The 19,463-nt window shown below is 41.9% G+C and overlaps 1 protein-coding gene across 3 annotated transcripts in view; it reads right to left on the bottom strand.

The window, feature by feature from the left end:
- The window catches only part of SPTLC2 (serine palmitoyltransferase long chain base subunit 2), a 67,638-nt gene that overhangs the window by 32,955 nt on the left and 15,220 nt on the right, over positions 1-19,463 (bottom strand). For all 3 annotated transcript variants that reach the window (XM_081912206.1, XM_081912205.1, XM_081912207.1), the window contains exons 2-8: positions 16,842-17,036; positions 6,336-6,490; positions 4,213-4,361; positions 3,882-4,006; positions 3,148-3,241; positions 1,780-1,885; positions 487-706 (exon numbers count right to left, since the gene is read on the bottom strand). In XM_081912206.1, coding sequence (XP_081768332.1) covers positions 487-706; positions 1,780-1,885; positions 3,148-3,241; positions 3,882-4,006; positions 4,213-4,361; positions 6,336-6,490; positions 16,842-16,967 — 975 coding nt within the window. In that variant the 5' untranslated portion in view covers positions 16,968-17,036. The remainder of the gene's footprint in view (positions 1-486; positions 707-1,779; positions 1,886-3,147; positions 3,242-3,881; positions 4,007-4,212; positions 4,362-6,335; positions 6,491-16,841; positions 17,037-19,463) is intronic.

Genomic DNA, 19,463 nt, shown 5'->3' with positions numbered 1-19,463 from the left:
ACTTGCAGAAGGGGTGGGAGGTTCATAAGGAAGGGCAATCAAATAAACATCAGAGAGTGAGAACTGGTGTTATTTTAAGTGTTGGGTAATCTCTGTCTTCTATATATACTGTAAGCCACCCAGAGTGGCTGGGGAAACCCAGCTAGATGGGTGGGGTATGTATGTATGTATGTATGTATGTATGTATAAATAAATAATAGAAGCAAGACATACTTAGTGCTCAGGATTAGCTGCTACTTTGACCTTTGATAGCTTTAGTAAAAAAAGGGCATTTGTTTGGACCATATATTTTATTTGAGAAGTCCTGCAAAAACATAATAGTACTACTAATCGAGCTTTTCAAAATGTTTTATATATTTACGCCTGGGATCCTGGAATTTACTCAGAATTAAAATGGAGATGATCTTGATGTTCTAAGCATCTGAGTTTGATGCTTCTATTCCTTACTAACAAGGCACAAAATTTCTTCCCAATACGAGTTCTTACTTTCTTGCCTGCAATGTATCCTCCAGCAGCTCCAAAAGCCTTGGTGAATGTTCCCATCATGATATCCACATCCTCAGGGTCAAGTCCAAAATAGTCCACTACACCCCGGCCATTGAGACCCAATGCTCCTATACTATGAGCTTCATCCAAGTACAAGTATGATTTGTACTTTTTCTTAAGGGCAATTACTTCAGGAAGCCGGACTATGGATCCCTCCATGCTGTGAAGAAAAACAAGAGATGGTTGTGAATTCTGGACTGCTCAAATCCCCTAGAAAAGGGGCCGGTTAATATTTTCCAAGTAATTACAAGGTCGGAGGAGCACCAGAAATAGCTTGTGCGCATGGGCCTCCTTCGACCCGGATGTGCACCGGAAATAGCGTGTGTGCACGTGTACGGGCATGCGCTCCCCCGCCCTCCGCATCATCATCGCTTGAGACACCGGCCCGAGGCAAGGAAAGTTTGGAGACCCCTGCTATAGAAGCAGTTTTCCAGGCATTGCTCTGAAAAAGTTAGTGCGCAAGGCCTAACCCCACTTTCCTGGAAGTAAGCTCCACTGAATTTAACAGGACATATTTCTGAGTAGACATGGTTAGGACTGCTGCGTAAGGTATCAATCCCTTTACTGCATCAAGGCTCCCCAAAACATCCATCTGCAACTACGCATAACCCCTTTCTTAACAAGTTTTTGATGCTTCAGAGCTTAACTAATGCCTCATAAAGGTTTGGTGAAGTAAAGGCTTCAGAGCTTAAGATAGTTGGCAGCATCACACTGGCATCATGCGTCCTTTATCTACTGCTTTCAATCACTGTTTCAAATTTATAGTCTTTGTAATATTGTGTTTAATTGGTTTAATGCAGTGGTGAGCTTTTTTTGTTTTGCTTTTTGCAAACTGCTCTGGATGCTCAGTGAGGAGAGGAAAAGCGACAGAAATATTAAATGTAGAATGATAAACCTGGAGAGATTCACGTTACAATCCTTCTCTTCACAGAATACCCCCTTCAGTCAGTCATTACCAAGTTTACCCTTGGCTGACAAAGTGAGACAACAGAAACTTTGTCCATTACAATCCATTACAGAAACCCCTGGCAAAAAAAATCACATCTCCAGTTTAGATTTATTAGCACTAATGCAACTTGGAGCATCATTATGGCTGGACATGATTACAGCTGTCCAGAGTCAAATAATAAGCACCCAACAATTTGGCTTGGATTACAGATTGCCTCAAAATGGACAATAACAATAATCCAATATGGCAAACAGCACTGGTGACTGGAAGGACCAAGCTTGTACCTGAAAATGCCTTCGACAATGATGAGAATTTTTTTCCATGGTCGGCGTGTGCGTGGCTGCCCATGCACAATGGCATCTTTGAGCAGCTTCTCCAAGCTCTGCATATCTATACAGAAAGAACACAATTCCAAAGAACACTGTTACTTTTGTAAAGGGACTAGGAGCAGAAGCAGCTATAGGCAGCATTACCACAGCAGTAATTCAGAGGGTGACATTATGTTGTTGTTTTTGTTGCTTATTAAAAAATCACTCTTCACTTTGAAGAATCACTCTGCCTGACAACACCCGCTCCAATTAGTACTGGGAGCAATTAGTACTGGGAACATACGGACTCAGCTGCGCATCATGTTAAGCCGGGAGATATGACAGCGCTACAGTCATACCTTGGTTCTCGAACAGTATGCGTTCCGGGAGTCCGTTCGACTCCCGGAACTGTTCAAAACCCAAGGCGCAGCTTCTGATTGGCTGCAGGAATGTCCTGCAGCCAATCAGAAGCCACGCTGGACATTCGGCTTCCAAAAATTGTTTGAAAACCGGAACACTCACTTCCAGGTAACAGTTGTTTGGGAGACAATTTGTTCGGGGGGGCCCAAGGCATTTGAGATCCAAGGTACGACTGTATACTTCTAGAATCAGAAATCATCAAGTGAAACTGAATAGAGAAAGATTCAGAACAGAACAAAAGGTAATACGTCTTCACCCAGCACATAGTTAAAACCATGGAATCTGCAAAGATGAGACAGCAGGATCAATAGGGATGCCTTTAAAGGGGGGAATCACAAAATTCATAGAGGATAAGGCTATCAATAGTTATCAGTCATGATGACTACCTGCCACCCCTCCAGGACCAGAGCTATTGTGTCTCTGAATACCATTAGAAGTGGAACAACAGCAGGTGAGGCTATTTCCCTCATGTCCTGCTTGGGGTTTCAGAAAGGTTTCCATCTGACAAATGTGAGGACAGGATGTTGGACTAGATAACTATACAGGTCTTTCGTCTGGTCCAGCAGGGATCCTCTTATGTCCATAAGATAAACAGTGCATTTGAACAGGTAAATAGGATATGGAGAAAGCTTGAAGAGGAAAAATTAACAAAAAAATTACATAACTATACCACTCTTCATCAAAAGACCACAGTAACACTTACTCAGGGAGGAGCTTTTGAATGCTTTCTCATTTGTGGTAGCCTTAAATGTTAATAACATTTTTTTTAATGCACCTGGGGCTGCTATAGAGTTTTATTTATATACTGCCCATAAATGAATGTTCTCTGGGTAGCTTTTCAAGGGGGTTAAAATCAAAGTCTGCATTTAGCCCACAACATAGGAATTTCCGGTCAAATTAATAAACCTCCTGGGAAATACTCACTATTGTGTTTGAAGATTCGAATTGTTGCTCCTGAAAGTCTTGCTCCTAATATTAGAGATGCATGATTCAACTCATCACTCACTATTAGACAGCCCTGAACAAGGATACAGGAAAATAAATGGTCCAGACAGAAAGTTGCAGTTAACCACTGACCTATAACCATGCAAGGTTCTTGCTGGGTGAAACTCCTTACACCCTACCCTGGTCTCCAAGCAGTTTTCCTTGGTTAGCCACGATGCATAGGATCAATAGCTGATGCTGCAAGACCACACATTACTATTTATAGCTATTCTGATACACTGAACCAGGGGAACAGCTCTCTGCTTGCTTTACTGTGCTGTGCAGTCTTCCTATTGCTCCAATTACTGTATTTTCAATAACATAGTTTCTATCTGATCAAGCTAACAACGTATTTACATAATCATTTTGTATTCTAGTGAAGCCAATGTGACTAATGTGCTCAGCCCTCCAAACTAACTGACATTTTCTTGTCCCAATACAGCTTGAGGGGCTAAGAAAGCAGCCTTGGTGCATTCATTCATCTTGTGACATGTTTTTCCTCTCCTGATTATTCATTTAACATTTCCACAAGGGATAACTATTTTCTAAACAGAAGTGCATGGCATACAGGAATTTTAATTTTCCCCTCCTTCACAAAGTATACACTGAGAGGCTAACATCAGAAACCTGTGAAGACAGATCTAGGACAGTCCTCTCTCCAAAGACATCCATACCTTGCCAACCAAAGCAGGAATATTCATTGAGTTGGTTGCAAATCCCATCCCGTACGACAAAGCGGATTCCACACCAAGGTATCTGGCCAATAATGTTTCTAGCTCCTCGTGTTTGTCCAGGTTTCCTGGAAGAAACATAGAAAAGGGGTTCAAGATGAGTAAATCCACTGTGAATGAAACACTTTTAATGCTAAGAAGTTTAATTTTTAGTGTTAATGATGCAAGCTGGATGCATACAAATTAGGGCAAAAGCTTAGGAACTGCCATATAATATTTTGTGGAGTCTGAGTTATTAAATGTACTCAGATACTAGTCCTTTGTCTGAACTTACCCATCTCTTGCCTAGTGCTGCACACCCCACATCCATACTGCGAAAGAACTTCAGCCACAGCATCCTTGCGAACTCCGGTGTTCTCTGCAAACCCAAGGTAGTTGTAGGACCCCATGTTAATTATGTCTTTTATCACTTTTCCTGTGTACCTATATATAAATTTATAAAAACATAGCATGTAAAAGATATGGAGATCATCAACAAGTAAAAGGACATATGCTTAGTACTGTTGAAGGCTGCAATCTAGTAAAATCCTTTAGAAATAAAGGGCTCTGTGCACATCAAGCAGTTTTCAGCTAGCTGGCAGCCCATCTAAAACAGTCACTCTTCGCTACAATGCAAACTGCTTTTTTAAAGTTTCCAAAAGCTTCAAAGCCACTTGTGACATGATGCAAAGGGAATAATATCCTTCAGGAATAATACCAAAGCCTCACTGGTCACAATGTATTAACAGGGCTCTGTCCAAAGCTTGTTAGAGATTTCTTATGTTGAAGTAGGCAAGGCAAACAGGTTTATACAAATGCTTCTCTGTTTCAGTTTGCTTAACTCAGCAAGACTTCTTTCGTTATAGCTGAAGATCATAAACTAAAGCTTTTCTGAATCTTCCAACATAATTAGCTCTATTCAGACAAAATATGTAAAGTGTCAGATTGCGGATTAGCAGATGTTCTTTGAAAGCTCTCTTAAGAATCAAAACAGAGTGCTGAGGCATTTCAAAACAGTTTGTTATTTTTCTCTGGCAATTTCAAGCCTTCTACCCCACCACCACCCCACAAAAGACCCCCTACCCTTGTTATCCTCAAATCCTAGTAATTTCTTCAAGCACAATATCCTCCAGCACACAAAGGAATGGCATCTGGAAGCCAGTAAACTACTGCAAGGAGGACTAAAGCTTTTCTCTTCTAGAAGTGTGTTAACCATACCCCCTTGAATTATGAACCTGACAATAACAATGGATGTTAACTCTGCTCAATTAGCTCTGTTCCAAAGCAGAACTCTTTAGCTTTATTAAAGGTCACTTTATTAAAGGTCACTAGGACCTGGAAGACCACCACTCAAATCCCCACTTGGCCAGTGGGTGACCTTGGGCCAGTCATCGTCACTCAGTCTGACCTAACTCACAGGACTGCTGTAAAGATAACACCGGGGGGGGGGGGGGCGATGACGACTATGTACTTGAGCTCCTTGGAGGAGAGGTGGGATATAAATATATATATAATATAAATATATAAACCAAATTAAAGACCAGAGATAACTGACATACTATCCCATGCACTTCCAATTCATTTCAATTCCAATTAAGTCAGTGGAAATCTGGACATACTCAGTTTATCTCAAACACAGAAAGTATGGTAGGTTTTCCTTTCGGCTGCTATTGTATTCGTCTTGCCCAAGGGGGATACCGCTGAACACCCTACAAAAAGATCCAGCGCACAGAAGACAGGACTGAGATACATACTGCCCTTTTTCTAAAGCAAAGGGTTTCTCGCATAAGTTTTCACAAACATGTATAAGACTGAAGACTCTACTGAGCACAAAACCCCATGGCATGCAATGCAGAAATGAGCTTGGGCACAAACAGACCAGAGCTCAGGAATCAACCGATGTGGCTATGGCATCCATTTCTTCCTTCCTCTTCAGTACTACAATGCTGCTCATCTTAGTGGACTAGAGGCAAACCCACTTGAAGGCAAAGTGAAACGCAAAAGTAATGTAACGTGCACAAGACATGACACAAATGTTGGTCACCCCTAATCTATATGGTTTTTCTATACAGGCCTTAAAACAGTCAGCCCTCATGGGCTGTTTTGTAGGATCCAAGTATAGGTGAACTGGGATCTGTGGCACGGCAATCTTGAAAGTCTGGCACCGAGTTAAGCAACAGAGAGTAATGGAGTTCTTATCCTTGCTACAGAGGCTGCGGTCCATCTTCTACAACCCATTTCACAAACCCTCACTAATTATCTTCTAAAACAGGGGTGGAGAATCTTTGACCTGAAACTGTTTTGGACCCCTGACTTACTTGTACTTTTATTTCAGCAACATCTGGAGGGCCACAGGTTCTCCGCCCCCCTGCTCTAAAGGTTAGTTGCGCAGGAGCTTTCCAAAAGCCTTTTACTCACTTGAATGTCCAATTGTAGTCATGGGAAACCCGCTCTAATATGTCTACTTTGGCTCCCGGTACACTGCAGAGTGGTCTGCTCCAGCTATCCCTAATGCGCATGTAGAGGTTCCTTGTATAGAAGTTTTCAAAATCCTGGTACAAAGGGACAAAATCCTGAAAACATATGAAAAGGGCATTAATTACAGGAAAAGTGGCATTAAACCCATTTTGCTTGGTGCTATTGCATGTTTTCCTCTCTGCATATCACCAAGTGCTCAGGACAGTGAAGATATCCAATGGCACTGAACCTAGAAACCACAAAGATATACCCACTGAAAGGACTCCAAACAAGTTCTCTGTCCCTAACAAAATGTAAAACTATAAATGTCTGGGTTTGCAGCACCCCAGGGCCTGTAATACTGCTCTTCTTTTTTCAGTGATCACAGGCAGCATAGGACTCCAATATGTTTACAGACTTATTATAATAACTAGTTACAGAACTAAGAAGTGGGGGAGAAGACCGTTACCTTCTGCTGCTCCCAGAATAGATAGTTTTTTAAAAGGTTTTAATTTTCTGCTTAGAAAACCCACACCAACTACAAGTTTTCCATTAAAAAAAATGATGTGCTTTAAAAGGATAGCTTTATTTGTTGTGTTAAGCAAGATGAAGCAGATAAGCCAACACTTACATTTGAAACATGACCATCTATGAAAAACTGAAAAAGTCTGCTTTGCTATGTGGAAAAGAACAACAGGACTGGGTTGGGTGAGAAATTAACTTCAGATGTTAAGCACTGTGAAATACATGATTCCCCCCATTCCTGTGGATTTTCTACTGGACCCAGGGATAAGCAAATTGTAAAAAGCAAAAATGGTCAGATTCCCTTAATATGCCGTTCTCTCAAGTATAACTAGTCTCACATTACTGCAGCTATGGAAACCTAGAACCTATGGGAACCAACAACAGGATAGCTATGCCACCATGATGAAAGTGTGTGCATGTCTTCATGGGATAGAAATCCTGAAAGCAGAGATTTTGTGCATTATATATGGCAGTTACCCTCCTGCTCCACGCCCTCTGAACAATGCATGCACCTAGTTCTACGAAGATGCTGATTCATTAACTACTATGGCTGTTAGGTAGACAAGTCCTTGAAAAGGCTAAAGACTATTACCTACAAGCCAGCTTTACTGGTAACTTGAGTGTTTCCCTCCGTCCACTAGGCCTATCTATGTAATGAAAAAGATGACCTGCAGTTTCTCAGCTATTTAACACAATCCTATCAATTTATAAGCTTCCAGTGGTTTTGTACTCGAGTCAAATACATGCCAGATATAAAAAAGGCCTCTTTCAAAGGATCACAAACAAATTAATACTTTAAGCAACCTATAATACATTTTCTAGTATGTTTATAGAAACACTTAAGTGTCTGTAAATTTCTTTTAAATATCTGCTAAGGATTTTTTTTTTATGCAGCCACCCAGTACTTCAAAGCTGCTTTCTAGTACTAGTCAATGTGTTCTGTTGCCTTCTTTCATAGAGTGTACATACTAATCTCATATGCATATGAGGCCCCCCACCCTCCTGTCGGCATTTCCGCTCGGCCAAGCTGATAAATTCTCAATTTCCTCCGGCTGAGCCTTCGGAATCGCCTCTGACGAATAATTAACGACCTGAGCCTTTGATGAGGCCTCAGGCACATTCCATTAAGCAGAGTTTCCAGCAGCATGAGGAAGTGATGAGATTTATGGCTACATTGCAAAGAGTTTTATTTCTAAGCTACGCAGACAGAAAAGACATCCTCCCTCTACGAAAGCAGAGAGCAACAGAACAAAGGAACAAAGGAAACAGGAAACCAGTAATGTCAAATCCCTCTCTAGTCTCCTGTGAGACTTCCAATAGCCTGGACTGTCTCTGGAATGTAAACACAGTCTTGTGACTCCAAGCAGCCGCTCAGTGAGAAACAAAAACTAACATCCTCCCCCTTTCTGTGAACACCACTGGGCAGCATGTCAGAACAATCTCAGTACAAACCCAGTTTCTGTACATAGGTGCAGTGTTGATCCTTCGGAACAACCTTGGACAATAAATCAACAGGAATTTCATTACCTGGCATGTAGGACACCAGTACGAGTCCTTTCTGAACACATTCTTTAGCATGTTGCTGCTTCAATTGCAAGTGCTTCGTGCTTTGCTTACAACCTTCAGAAGTCAGCAAAGCCAAACATGCTTTGTTGTCCTGATAAACCTGGATTGGACATTTGACAGGAATTCTCATGTCTTTACACAATTGTAGCAACCATTCACAATCCACAAGTGGATTGTTCAGCTTCACAAGAACTTAAGCTTACTGTTGTTTGCTTCTTGCACAACCAATCAAATAGACCCTGATTGTACATGTAGCAAACTCCAGACGTACTTTTCCTGTCTGTAGTGTCACTTCCAAAACTCGCATCAGCAAATATTTCAAGAACGCCATACTTCTGATTGTTAAATCTCAGTCTGTAGTGCATAGTGCCTCTCAAATAGCGTGCTATGCGTTTCAGAGCTTTCTAATCCTTAACAATAGGATTGTTGACTTATCTGCTTAGCAAGTTACAGCTAACTGCAATGTCCAGTCTTGAACATTTGGCAATGAAGTTTAGTTTGCCTAGCACACTTCTGTACAGCGTAGTGTCAGAAAATGCTTCTTCAGTATCATCTACCTGATAACCTGTTGTCATTGGTGTGTCCATAGGGTTAGCATCCATCAGGTTTAGTTTGGTTAACACATCAGCAATTTTCTGTGACTGGTGTACTAAAATATTACCATCTTGGCCACTCTCTATTTCCAGAGATAGGTAATTGGTTACCTAACCAAGATCTTTCATGTCAAAGTGCTCCTTCAGTTGAGCTAGGGAGCTATTGTACATTTTAACATCTTCCAAAAGAAAAGTATATCATCAACATAAAACAAGTAATACAGCTTCTTGTGCCCTTCCTCTTTGACAAATATACATGGATCAGCTTTACCTTGCTGAAAACCTAGAGAAAACAACACTTCAGTGAGTTTAGAGTGCCAGCATCGTACACTTTGTTTGAGAACATATAGGGACTTCTTCAGAGAACAAACAAATCCCTGTTTTACCTGTACGCCATCAGGTGGAAGCATATAAAGTGATTCACCTAAGGTTCCATACAAAAATGCTGTATTCACATCGTGATGAGAAACGTGTACATTCTCTTCTGCAACAAGTTTGAGCATAAGCCTAATGCTCTCACATCTCACGGTGAGTGAGTAGGTCTCGTGACAGTCTTCTCCTGGTACCTGTGAAAAACCTCTGGCTACCAATCTGGCTTTGTATCCGACTATCTTGCTATTTTGATCTGTAGCGTTGGCAGGGGAGGGGCAAGATGGCGGCGCAAGCACTTGCAGCGGCTCGGCACTCCGAAGACCGGTATTTGTTTGATTTTCGTTGTTGTGTATACTGTGTATATACGGACAATGACAATAAATTTATCTTATCTTATCTTATCTTATCTTTGCTTTGAAGACCCATTTGCTGTCAAACAGTTTCATCCCTGGGACTACTGGAACTAGCTCCCATGTTTTGTTCCTCTCCAAGGAATCAAGCTCAGCCTTCATGGCAGTTAACCATGGCTCAGCATCCTTCGAGTCCAAAGCCTGGATCTCTTGGAAACTTGAAGGTTCAAATACCTTCTTGGAGCTATTAACAGCAGTTACAGCTTTTGCTGCTTTAGCGAATTCATCAGTAAATCTCTTTGGAGGTCCACCTTTTGTGGCTCTTTCAGACCTGCGAATCAGATGTAAGTCTTCAACATTCTCCTCTTCTTTCTTAGGAGAAAGGTGGCCTATAGTAAACAGTGGTTCCTCCAATTCTCAATCAGAGCCTTCAGAGGGTCGCAGAGAGGCCTTAGCACTCTTGAAATCCTCTGAACCATCTCAGTCAGTTTCAGAATCAGAATCAGAACCTTCATCAGTGGGTGTGGGGTTTTGCTGCTGCTTATCCTCAGTCTCTTCACTGTCATCAGGATAACATTGGAAAATTCCCACATTCTCCCCCCACTTGGCATTGCATTCAACACTTCTAGTGAGCCTAACTGTATTAGTGTCAGTCATCATAACTCTGTAAGAATCTTTCTGATATCCTAGAAAGATACCATGCAAACCACGTTTGCCTAACTTGGAGCTTTGTGGTGTGTGAACCCACATGTCAGAACCAAAAATTCTCATGTGCTTGATGAATGGTTTCTTGCCAAACATCTTTTCATAGGAGGTACAACCAATCGGTGATGAGAATCTGCGATTATAAGTATAAACAAAACAGCTAAGCAATTCTGCACAATAACTCTCTGGAAGATTGGCATCATGCAGCAAGGTTTTCAAGCCTTGAAGCAATGTTTGATTTGCCCTTTCACAAAGTCCATTCAGCCAAGGAGACCGTGGACTTGAAAGGTCATGTTGAATTCCTTTCTCAGTCAGAAAAGCTTCAAACTGCTGAGAAGTGAATTCTCCCCCTCAATCTGTAAATACACATTTCACCTGTTTACCATGCACATTTTTCAACCAAGCACAGAATTCCTTGAACCTAGGAAAAGCTTCTGATTTCTGCTTGAGATTGAACACAGGAATATACCTGGAATATGAATCAATGAGGACCATGAAGTACCTGGCTCCACCCAAAGAGGGTGTTAGTGGACCAACGAGATCAGTATGCACTACCTGGTATGGTTCTGTAGCTTGTCTACTGGACACCTTACCTTTTGCAGCCATTTTGACCTTGTTTGCTGCGCATGCCTTATACTTCATGTGGTACCTGCAGGGTTTAATACCTTCAACTAAGGTAGGCATTTTGGAAACTGCCTCGAAGTTTAAATGGCCAAGTTTCCTGTGATAATCATGAATACATCCTGCATGCTAAACCTTGTTAGTATCTGCAGTACAAGTTTCATCCTGCACAACATCAACAGAATCATAATAATGCAATACAAATTCTTCACAACCGTTCCATAGCCTTGACTGGAGATTCTGTGGTCATCCGCTTGGTGAATCGAACCTTCCTGCGGAGTAAAGGACACGAACAGGTGTTTGTCCCAACAAACGTGCCTGGTAGCTCCCGGGTCGACGATGAAGCTACATCTAGACATCTTCTGGACCTTTGGAGTGAAGCGTGAGACCACTGCCTTGTGTTGTGTTGTCCTGCACTTCTGACCTTTGCCTTTTCCACGCATTGAGCTTTCACTGTGCTGCTCTGTTGCCTTGGCCTTGGGATATTTACATTCCCTCTTCACGTGGCCTAAACGTCCACACGAGTAGCATTTCACTGCCTTCAAAGCTTTGGCGCCATCTAGTGGTTCCACTGCATTCTGGGATGACGTCTGTGAGGATTCCCCCTTGGTGATGCAGCTAGCATTACGCCGATGCTCTTCATTTAACACCACAGCAGTAACATGCGCTACCGTTAGCTGAGCAGTTGGCAAAACAGCAAGCTGGCTGGCAATCGCTTCCCAGCTTGAACCCAAAGAATGTAGAATCATGAAGGAATCCACAGCCTCTGGAAAGGTGATTCCATACTGTTGCAACTCATGCCTTAGATTCTGCATTTCCTTACACCCGTAAAGTTAGCAAAAATGCATAAAACATGTAATAAGTGTTGGAAATGTAAAGAAAAAGAAGGTTCATTTTTTCATATGTGGTGGGAATGTAAGAAGGGTTTCTGGGAAATGATATACAACAAATTGAAAAAGATGTTTAAATATACGTTTGTTAAAAAACCAGAAGCCTTTTTGTTAGGAATAACAGGAAGAGAGATAAAAAGATGTGATTATAAACTGTTTCAATATGCAGTTACAGTGGCAAGAATACTAATGGCCCAAAAATGGAAACAAGAGGAACTACCGACCTTGACTGAGTGGAGAATGAAACTTATGGATTATGCAGAATTGGATAAAATGACTGGAAAAATTAGATATCAGAAAGATCACAAATTCATTGAGGACTGGGGAAAGTTTACGGAATATCTGAAAACTGTATGTGATGAACAGACAACGGTAGTGGGTTTTAAAGAGGCTTTGTGATAAACCAAGGTATATTGTAAGAAAGAAACTGAGATGGAAGGTTATTATCAAATCGGCAATACTACATAGAAAATGTGTAAAGATATGAAAAATGGATGATTGAAGGAGGTACTGGTGGAAGTTCAAAAACTGTAAATTGGTAAACATGGTTGTCAAAATTATTTGTTAAAGAAAAACTTAATAAAAATGTGTGTGTGTGTGTGTGTGTGTGTATAAAATGTGTGTGTGTGTGTGTGTCGAAACGTCGCCTAGACACCCCAACTTTTACACGGGAAGACACCCGAGGACACCAAAACCTGCATTCCTGTACCCGTGAAAATCTACGAAAGCAAATATATATATATATATATATATATATATATATATAATAGATTCTACATTTCCATGAGGTGAGCACGTACGTCTGCTCCATCAACAAGTGCCATATCATGCAACTTGGCATAAAAGAACAAAGAAGCTCCCGCCTCTGTTCTTCAATGTGACTTTTGGAGACTGTCCCACATCTCTCTGGCTGAGGCCTTGTCACGCAAAAGACATAGCTCTTCAGGGGACACAATAAGCGTCAGAGTTCCCCTTGCTTTGGAATCCTTAGCCTCCCATTCTTCGGTCATTGGAGCTGGGGGGGGGGCATCAGATATTACATTAAACAGACCCTCTTTTCTTAGGAGAGCCTCTGCATACTGCACCCAGTTTTAATAATTATTTTTTGGGAGCTTTGGAACTGCCATGGCATTTCGAAGGGCCTCCATTATTCTGGCATTAGCCTTCTGTGTCATTTAAAGCAAGCTGCGTCTATTTACCAGCTGCATTCCAAAAGCACACGTGAGGCCTTTGCTTTCTTCTGCCGTTGCCGGTAAGTGCTTTGGCTAGAAGTTCAAAGTCCACTCTTAACCACGGACTGGCAGGCTTCCTGGGGCAAGAGCACATACCTCTCATCAATCTTCTTGATACGCAGAGAAGATAACCTGCATTCCGTTCTTCTGCTGTTCGGCTGGGCCCATGACCACAAATATCAGCATTTCCGCTCGGCCAAGCTGATAAAGTCTCATTTTCCTCTGGCTGAGCCTTCGGAATCACCTCTGACGAATAATTAACGACCTGAGCCTTTGAAGAGGCCTCAGGCACATTCCATTAAGCAGAGTTTCTAGCAGCATGCGGAAGTGATAAGATTTATGGCTACATTGCAAAGAGTTTTATTTCTAAGCTACGCAGACAGAAAAGACATCCTCTATCTATGAAAGCAGAGAGCAACAGAACAAAGGAACAAAGGAAACAGGAAACCACTAACGTCACATCCTGTCTCCTCTCTCGTGAGACTTCCAATAGCTTGGAATCCCTGGAATGTAAACAGAGTCCTGTGACTCCAAGCAGCTGCACAGTGATAAGAACAGAAACTAACATCTCCAACCCAAAAGGCCTCCATACCCCTTAAGTGAGGCTTTTAGAGATGCAAGGCTGTCCTGGTTTTGATGATATGCTAACTTCTTTCCTTTGGCAGAAATATGAGGAAAACCAAACCACATCCCAAGTAGTAGTTATTTCTCAGTAAGAGCAATTAAGCAGAATTCAGGGAAGCAGAGCATTGCTGAAGAAATCTGCTGTATGAATCACCTGAGTAATCTGCTAGCAAGCTGCATTCTTTCAACTCAACCACTTTATTTTACCTTTAGTAGCCAGAAAACCTTTAAGTCACCGAAGCTCATTCTGAAAATGCAGACCTCACTGTTTTAGAGAGTACACCAGTGCAATGAAATTAAACCCCTGTATCTACGAAGTCTTGTTCCAAGGCCTACCCAAGGTATAAAATTAGTAAACTTAAGAGCAGAGGTAAATGACAGACAGACTAACTTAGAGCATCTTTGGGCGATTTCCCACAACTGTCTGGATATGCCCAAACCTTCTGCCCACTACACTAAAATTTCTAGTAAATCCCTCATATTACCAAAACACTGTAACATTCAGAAGCAGAGCCAATCCATACATTGTAAGATATTTGAGAAAAGGCCAACAAACCAAGGTCCAAAATCAAAGTTGGAAGCTGTCTTGAAAAGTCAGTTTGCACCAACTGTGGTTTGGCACATTCTGCCCTTGAAGTCTGCCAGACTACAGAGCATGGAGGATGATAACATTTGACCAGCAACAAAACACGTCTCACAGGCATTTTCACAACATAAGCCCTTAGTCTGCCTCTCCCTCACATACCTAGGCAGACAATATCACAATAAGAATATTTTAATAACCTTTGGTAACAAGAAGCTCATAATACAGCACTCTCCAAGGCACCATTTACTGTTGAATGATCTCCTATCTGTTGTGTCCTACTCTGCAAAAACAAAAACAAATCCCTAAGACAACCCATACACCTCTCAGCCTTTTATAATATTTTATTTTTCCATTTTCTAATTTTACATAATCAAAACATCATTTTATACAACAAATTTCACATACCCAATATTAATATCAACCCTCCCCCCCTTCTGTGGTTACTTGTTATATAGACTCCTCTGCACATGCAAGCTAAACCTAATTATATTTTGTCCCAATCATATTTAAACCTCTTCAATTAAGTCTACCAATAAGAATCTAAGATGTGCAGATAACTACATGCCCGCTGATTGGGACATGAAGAAAGCTAATAAAGGCATGAAATATGCACTCTCAACTCCACCTGCTGCCTTTGGCAATCAGTAAGAGAAGCCACTTCTGAGCATACTTTGAGGCAGTGGAAACTAGACCAGGCTGCCTGAACATTTTGGTATCAATAATCAGGAAACATCCTCCCCACCCCCAACCCCCGTTTACCCATACCACACACACTGCCCCTGAGACAACAAATGCTGCCAGTACCTAACTGTGCTATTCTGACATAAATTCAAATTGAAGGGAACACTCCAGCTGTTTTGGGACTACAACTCCCATCATCCCTAGCTAACAGGACCAGTGGTCAGGAATGATGGGAGCTGTAGTCCCAAAACAGCTGGAGGGCCGAGTTTGCGGATGCCTGCTCTAGATGATGTGCCTGGAAGTGACAATTCAAGGGCTGCATCCCTGTTAGCCAAAACCCGTACCATACCAAGTTCCACTGGTGGAATATAAATCAATCTTCCACCAGCACCAATGCACCACACCACTGTACTTCAGGTTCAACATGACAAAAGCCCGCCAGACTCAGAAAGGAAGTAGTCGTTAAAAGTTTAAACTCGCTTTTAAAAATGTTTAGAAGCACTATACAATTAGGCTAAAAACAATTTTCAGTTATGTGGATACAAATATATTTTTTGAAATAGAGTAAAATTGCTGCTTCTGGTTCTAATAATTTAAAGTAAGTTCTCTGAAAAACAATTTGTTCTATAACGTCTGAAAACCACTAAACATTTTTGGTTGCAGGCCCCTTAGTTTTGTTTTGTTTTTAAAAACAAGCACCTTACGTTTTTGAGAAAACTTTTATGTGCAGTCCCTTAGCTGGGGAGCAATATAGATGCAAAACAATTCAAAATAAAAATGTTGCTACATTTCTCCCACTTTTGTGAAAGAGACCTATGTTGAAAAAGATATTGGGCTTGAAAGGGAGCATGGAAAGACCTATCAAAGGAAGAGGTGGTGTAATTTGTGCACTGTAAGAGTAAACCTGGAAAGAGGAACGTCACACAGGTCTTAATGCTGTGCGATGCTAGACTGAAAAATGTTTTCTAAGAAGGTTTAAGCTATGACTGAGTGGGTGCCTAGAGATTTGCCTTCCATTGTTAAAAAATAATAATCAATAGCTTTTAAATAAGAGGGCTTGAATAGGAAAGGGGAACAGTTAACCACGTACATAATGCTATTTAATGCTTACTTGCAAGGTGTGAGAGAGATTTGTAAGTATCTTCGTCTCAAGTGTCATACTTTGGTAACATTTGGGGTACCTACGTGCCTTGCAGCTATTTGCCATTTACATTAAAATAACTAATGAAATAATCAGCAGTAAGATTGATTAACCCTGGAAATAGTGGGAAAGAGGAAAAAAGAGAGGTATCTTAGACAACCTTGCAAAAGGGCAAAGGAATTGCGCACAAGAACCCACTTTATTTTCAGCTGTGCTGAGATCAGCCCACGGAAGAAAGTATTCGTCTCCCTGCTCCACTTCAGCTGCTTGCCAATAGTAAGAGAGCAGCTCATGGGGCAACATTATGCTGATAGTTCACCAATGCAGGCTAGCTTAGAATACCATGGGCAGTATTAAGGAAAGAGGAATAGAAAACCCTCACAAAGCATGATTTGGCTGATATTCCGGGACACAGCCAGGATTTCAGCTAAATTACAATTAGCACAAACTATGGCTTGGCCCTATCTCCAAATGCAGTCTAAGCCAAACACATAATTACAAAAGACTAGCTACATCTCCTTCACCACAAACTTGTTCAACCCCATCTTGTCTCTGAAGCAAAGGTAACAGCAAGCATTTACCTTTTGTTCTTCTCTTTCTGTTGCATTATGACAGTGCTCGATTTTCCAATGCCTCAGAAAGTCTCGAAGATACCCGAAAAGGGTGAGGACACCATAGCCTACATAAGTCAGTACAGCAACCAGCATTGGTGTTTCCTCAAAAGCTTCATTGAAAGGTCTTTTATACAAGCCTCCATTCTGAGCGATATGCGGGAGCTACAAGGAAAAGAGAGCTGTTAGCAAGGCAGGACTAGTCAATTCCTTAAAAGTTTCAGATTAAACTTTACCAGTGTACACAACCAGACCATGTCTTGCTCTCTACAGCCTTCTCTGAAGCCCCATGAAAACCCCTGCCAACCTACAACAATCACATTTTGGACTACCCATCTTGACTACAATCTTGGCCTGTGTTGCTCTCAAACACTATAAATATTGTATCGATTTAAAAAACAAAACAATATTTTCTTTAACCAGAGCTTTTTCTACAGCTCCCCAGGGCTTGTACAGGGTACCCAGTTTCTGAATGATGAATGCACAACACCTGAATGGGTTTGTAGAATTCCTGCCATGCAGCACCTTCTCATCTGCATGACTGACAATTTTAAGGTATTGATGTAATGCAACCTCCCAGAACATTTGGCCCCTGGATATTGTTACTTCTCAAGATTAGAGATTGATGTAAAACACCAGGTAGGCTGCCTAGTAGACTCTGACCTAAGTGTTTTTAAATCCGTTGGGCTGTTTGCATACCTGAATCTGCAGTGTGTATAGCGAGATTTTGGTACCAATTCCTTGTGTTTGGATAAGTGAATTTTTGTATAATGAGTGTTTGGACAGCAGGACCTGGGTGTACTGTGGTGCTACTGTCCTTTCCGTAGCCAGTCCTTTAAATAATAATGGTGCCATAAATAAAGCTTACAGCCCAGGCATAAATTAAGGTAATCCATATTTGAAGTCTTATGGTTCCAACTGTTTTCAGAATCGGTCAGGCACTAGGGCCTGGACGATGCAATGATACATAGGCCAGAACCGGTTTGAGGGCCAGAGTGCAATGGCAACTTCACCCAGCGGTATACTGTGGTACCTCAGGTTACAGACGCTTCAGGTTATAGACACTTCAGGTTACAGACTCTGCTAACCCAGAAATAGTACCTCGGGTTAAGAACTTTGCTTCAGGATGAGAACAGAAATCGTGCAGTGGTGGCATAGCGGCAGCAGGCGGCCCCATTAGCTAAAGTGGTACCTCAGGTTAAGAACAGTTTCAGGTTAAGAACGGACCTTCCAGAACGAATTAAGTTCTTAACCCGAGGCACCACTGTATCATGAGTGAAACTGCCATCGCTCCCGAGGCACTTCTCCACCTACAGTGCCTGGCAAGCAGAGGGAGGAACAAACTGCATCGGTCTCGGCACTGTACCTCCCTCCACTTTTCAACATCATGATGTATCACTACATCACAATGTTTGGATGGTGATATATCACAATGTTGAAAAGCAAATATCACCCAGCCATATTAAGTACTGAAGTGGAAAAGGAAGCAGGAGGTATCGACTGCTGCCTGAACCACCAAAAGTAGCCAGAGATATATTTCACATCTTCATTTAGTTCAGACTACAGCGAGCATGTCCAGCTTTCAAGAGACTGAGATCTACTCCCACTATAAAAAAAACTGGCAGAGCTTTTTTTGGGAAGTCATAGTTGTTGAGGTTTTTTTCTTTTCTATTTTTTTTTTTGGGGGGGACGGTCCCGCGATCTATCACAGGCACCCTGCGATCGACCAGTTGATTGCGATCTACCTGTTGGAGATCCCTGAACTACAGCATTCAATGGAGCTGGGAAATAATCTGCTAATCGCCTTAACCCTGTAACTTGCTAGGATAGGTAAAGGTAAAGGGACCCCCTGACCATTAGGTTCAGTTGTGGCCAACTCTGGGGTTGCGGTGCTCATCTTGCTTTATTGGCTGAGGGAGCTGGCATACAGCTTCCAGGTCATGTGGCCAGAATGATTAAGCCGCTTCTGGCGAACCAGAGCAGCACACGGAACCGCCGTTTACCTTCCCACCGGAGCGGTACCTGTTTATCTACTTGCACTTTGATGTGCTTTCGAACTGCTAGGTTGGCAGAAGCAGGGACCGAGCAACGGGAGCTCACCCCGTCGCAGGGATTCAAACCGCCAACCTTCTGATTGGCAAGTCCTAGGCTCTGTGGTTTAACCCACAGTGCCACCCACGTCCCTACTTGCTAGGATAGACTGCTATAAATTGCCTTACACCCGAGGCCCTTCATAACCCCTTGGAAGCTGCAGCTGATAGAAAATGCAGCAACTGATGCAACAATAGAAAGAATAATAGGCTGGCCCACTGCCAATGGCACTAGCTACAGGGCAAAACTCAAGATGCTTGTTTGGGGAGTATACCATACATAACCATTGCACCAGAGCTCTCTCATCAGGATCAAGAGGACACTTCTACTAAGAGAACACAAGCTAATAAGTTTAGCTTGGTGTGTAAGAACAACACGTACTTCTCAATGATGGCTCTAATATTACATAATTTGGTAGCTAGTACATCTTCCTCACCAGACCTTCACAAAACAAGGACTGTGTAAAGGCCTTGAGGTAAATGCTAAATGGCTTAATTTTTG

The sequence above is a fragment of the Podarcis melisellensis genome, assembly GCF_964234715.1.
Source record: "Podarcis melisellensis genome assembly, chromosome: 1".
Taxonomy (NCBI): Eukaryota; Metazoa; Chordata; class Lepidosauria; order Squamata; family Lacertidae; genus Podarcis; species Podarcis melisellensis.
This window is presented reverse-complemented; position numbering and strand designations above follow the sequence as displayed.